This window comes from Etheostoma spectabile, chromosome 9 (genome assembly GCF_008692095.1).
Source record: "Etheostoma spectabile isolate EspeVRDwgs_2016 chromosome 9, UIUC_Espe_1.0, whole genome shotgun sequence".
NCBI classification, from domain to species: domain Eukaryota; kingdom Metazoa; phylum Chordata; class Actinopteri; order Perciformes; family Percidae; genus Etheostoma; species Etheostoma spectabile.
Window position 1 is genome coordinate 10,109,538 of NC_045741.1, and position 2,985 is coordinate 10,112,522.

A 2,985-nucleotide genomic window follows, 5' to 3' on the forward strand; every position below is an offset into this window, starting at 1 on the left:
ATATATATATATATAATTTATGATATATAAATAATTAGGTTATTTTCTGCCAGATATTGTGGTGTTAAAAATGGTGCCATTTATGAAATCAGAAATCAGAAACAAAACATGTCAGGAGTTGTAATTTCTGGACAAAAAGAAGGATCCAACTGTGCCCCAGAAGTTTAACATTTGTACTTACTGTGTGGTGGTCTCTCTCTTTTGTGTTTGGTTGATTCTTCCAGGCACGAACTCCGAGCAGTCCAACGCCTCTGAGACAGATTCAGAGCGCAGGGAAGAGCTCAGTGACTGGTCTCTTGCTGTAGAGGACCAGGAAAGGTGAGTTTATAAAAGAAAATGTATATCAAACCCAAAGATGGACAAACTGTGTAGCTGTTTTCATTTTGTGGTGGTAGCTGTGTCTTTGCTACTAACATGCACATTTTATCAATTGACTGATTTATTGACTGATTGACTGACTTGCAGAGAGAGGGAGAGAGGCTCACGACCACAGAGAGATGGCCGCAGGAGGCCTGGACCCGGTAGAGGTCGAGGAGGGCCTGGAGGACGGGGGAGAGGAGGAAGAGGAGGATACATCAGCTCTGGTAAAATTCACTGTTAGATGATATAAAAACAGGGACACAACAAATACCCCTTGTAAAAGACCTCTCTCTTGGTACTTTGACTCTATAAAAACATACATGTACATAATTTCTGGTAATCTGATTCTGCAGCAGGTCCTCGGGACCATGAGGATAATCATGCCTATGGAGCCGCTGAGACAAACACCGAGACAGACCAGACAGCTGATACAGATGCTAGCGAGTCCAATTTGCCAGCAAACCGCCGCAGGAGATCTCGACGGCGCAGAACAGACGAGGACACCACACTGATGGATGGCATGAGCGAGTCAGACAACGCCTCCATGAGTGAAAATGGAATAGGTAGGGAAGTCACATTGTTTGGAAAGATCATTTCACAAGTCTTCTTCATGCACACACAAACTCAAACAGTGCATACATGTAAAACATCATTGGTAGAGTTCATTAGTTACAAAACTGCCAGTGCTACATTTTGTTAGTGCTAATGTTGGTGCTGTTTTTAGCTGTCGGGGTTGTGCAGAATGTGCAGCAGTGCATCACTTCTCAGTTTAAGTGTTAAAGGAGCCTGTGCAGTTCAAAGACTGATCTCTGGTCTAAAGTCAATTTAAGCCTCAAATCCCTCTCTTTGTGATGACCTAACACCCTTAGATGACTCAGAAGCTAAACCTCAGCGACGTAACCGTAGTCGACGTCGCCACATCCGCCTGCCTGAGGAGAGGCAGCCAGGTAACCATGGCAACTGACAGTATTCCCCTCCCTGAACAGTGCTCCTAATGGCTTGGCTAAAAAGTTGTCCACCAGGCATGTTTTTTCTTTTCTTTGTGTGTCACACAACAACATACCAAACCAAATAGTTGTGAACATTGTGTAGATATCTTTAAATACATTGTAATTGACGGTTGCTTGCTTTTGCTAGATGATTGAATGTGGTTGGTTGACTGACTGGCCTAAACTCGCCACACTGGTTTGCTGTGCCAATTGAAAGTATACAAGTAGCATTACTTTTTCATTAACAACTAGGCTACAGCTTGTTTGTTTTCATGTTGTCAGGCTCTCAATGGCAGTCCTGGTTTGTGTGTAGGCCTGCACGATTTGGGGAATAATATGAATCACAATGTTTTTTTTGCTTAGAATTGATTTTATACAGTCTATGTTTAAAACTCACAGAAGAAAGTAGTAGCGTTTTTGATGCAGTTTGCTTGTAAAATTAAATGAGAATCATCAGTCATTAAACATTTTTGTTTTATTAAAATCAAAGTTATTTAAAAATTATATCCAGATCGTGATTTTATAACAATTAATGGTGCAGGCCTATTTGTGGCGTGTTATAGTAAGCCTGCCCTCTAACTTATCTTTCTGTGATGTTGTCTTAGATGTCAAGCATCCAGTTAGGCTACTGTATTCTGCAAGAAGAAGTACTGTTTGGAGAGTCTAAAAGTGGTGTAACGCTCCTTTCAGAGTGCCAGACAGGATCTAGTGTAACATTTCTCAAAACTGTTAAAACATGCTTACAAACACAGCCGGTGGCCAACAAATGTGAAAACATATCTTCTTTTTATTCGTAATTTGCAATGTCCGCTACTTTCCGTGCGTACTACTAAACCAAATCAATATTGTGAATACGTTCTGAAGGGACGGACGGGACAGATATGCTCACTTTCACAGCCCTAAGAGAACACTTTAGTTTCTCTTTATTTAAACAAAACATTTTTTCCCTCTGTTGTCTGTACAGTGACAGTGGCTGACTACATATCCCGGGCTGAATCTCAGAGCAGACAGATGACGACCACCAAGGACACCAAGAAAAACAAGGATGTGGTCAGTACCTTAAAATCATTTATTAATACATTGTTAACCTTTTGAGAAGTCTCTTTGACCTGGGCTTTTTTCTACTTCTGAATTTAGATGCTTCTTCGTGAAATGATGGTGAAATATTTGAACACATTTGAAGTGCATTATTTGTCCATCCCACATTTGTTTCCAGGGTCAGGTGGATACCATTGCTGAGGACAGCCCACCGTCTGCCCCGGCAACCACCAATGGGTCTAACAACGATGCTGCCATCAGTAAAGGGAGCAATGCCTCTGGAGCTTCCGCCAAAATCTCCTACAAGGGGGACTCTAACCCGCAACCTGTTGTTAACGGACTCTCCTAGTCAGACCCGAGCGAAGGAAATGGTTTCAAATATTTGAAATTCTTTGGCTGCACTTGGTTTAATCTCCCAGTCTCTGGAGCAGCCTTTAAAGAGAAACATTTAAACACAACAAGCACTGTTCATTTTTTATTTAATTTTACAAGTATTTGAAACCTGCTTCACTGCGCAAGTTCTAGAGGTCTGAACCTTAACCCCCCCCTTTACACACTTGTTCTGTCCAACTATTCATTTTACTACAGTTTTTTTTTT

The 2,985-nt window shown here is 41.4% G+C and overlaps 1 protein-coding gene across 8 annotated transcripts in view; it reads left to right on the forward strand.

Annotated features, from left to right (window-relative positions):
- The window catches only part of fxr1 (FMR1 autosomal homolog 1), a 10,167-nt gene extending 7,182 nt beyond the window's left edge, over positions 1-2,985 (forward strand). For 6 of the 8 annotated variants that reach the window (XM_032527030.1, XM_032527034.1, XM_032527031.1 and 3 more), the window contains 6 exons: positions 225-318; positions 466-584; positions 714-923; positions 1,230-1,307; positions 2,314-2,399; positions 2,566-2,985. In XM_032527030.1, coding sequence (XP_032382921.1) covers positions 225-318; positions 466-584; positions 714-923; positions 1,230-1,307; positions 2,314-2,399; positions 2,566-2,736 — 758 coding nt within the window. In that variant the 3' untranslated portion in view covers positions 2,737-2,985. The remainder of the gene's footprint in view (positions 1-224; positions 319-465; positions 585-713; positions 924-1,229; positions 1,308-2,313; positions 2,400-2,565) is intronic. The other 2 variants (XM_032527033.1, XM_032527037.1) reach the window with 1 other exon arrangement.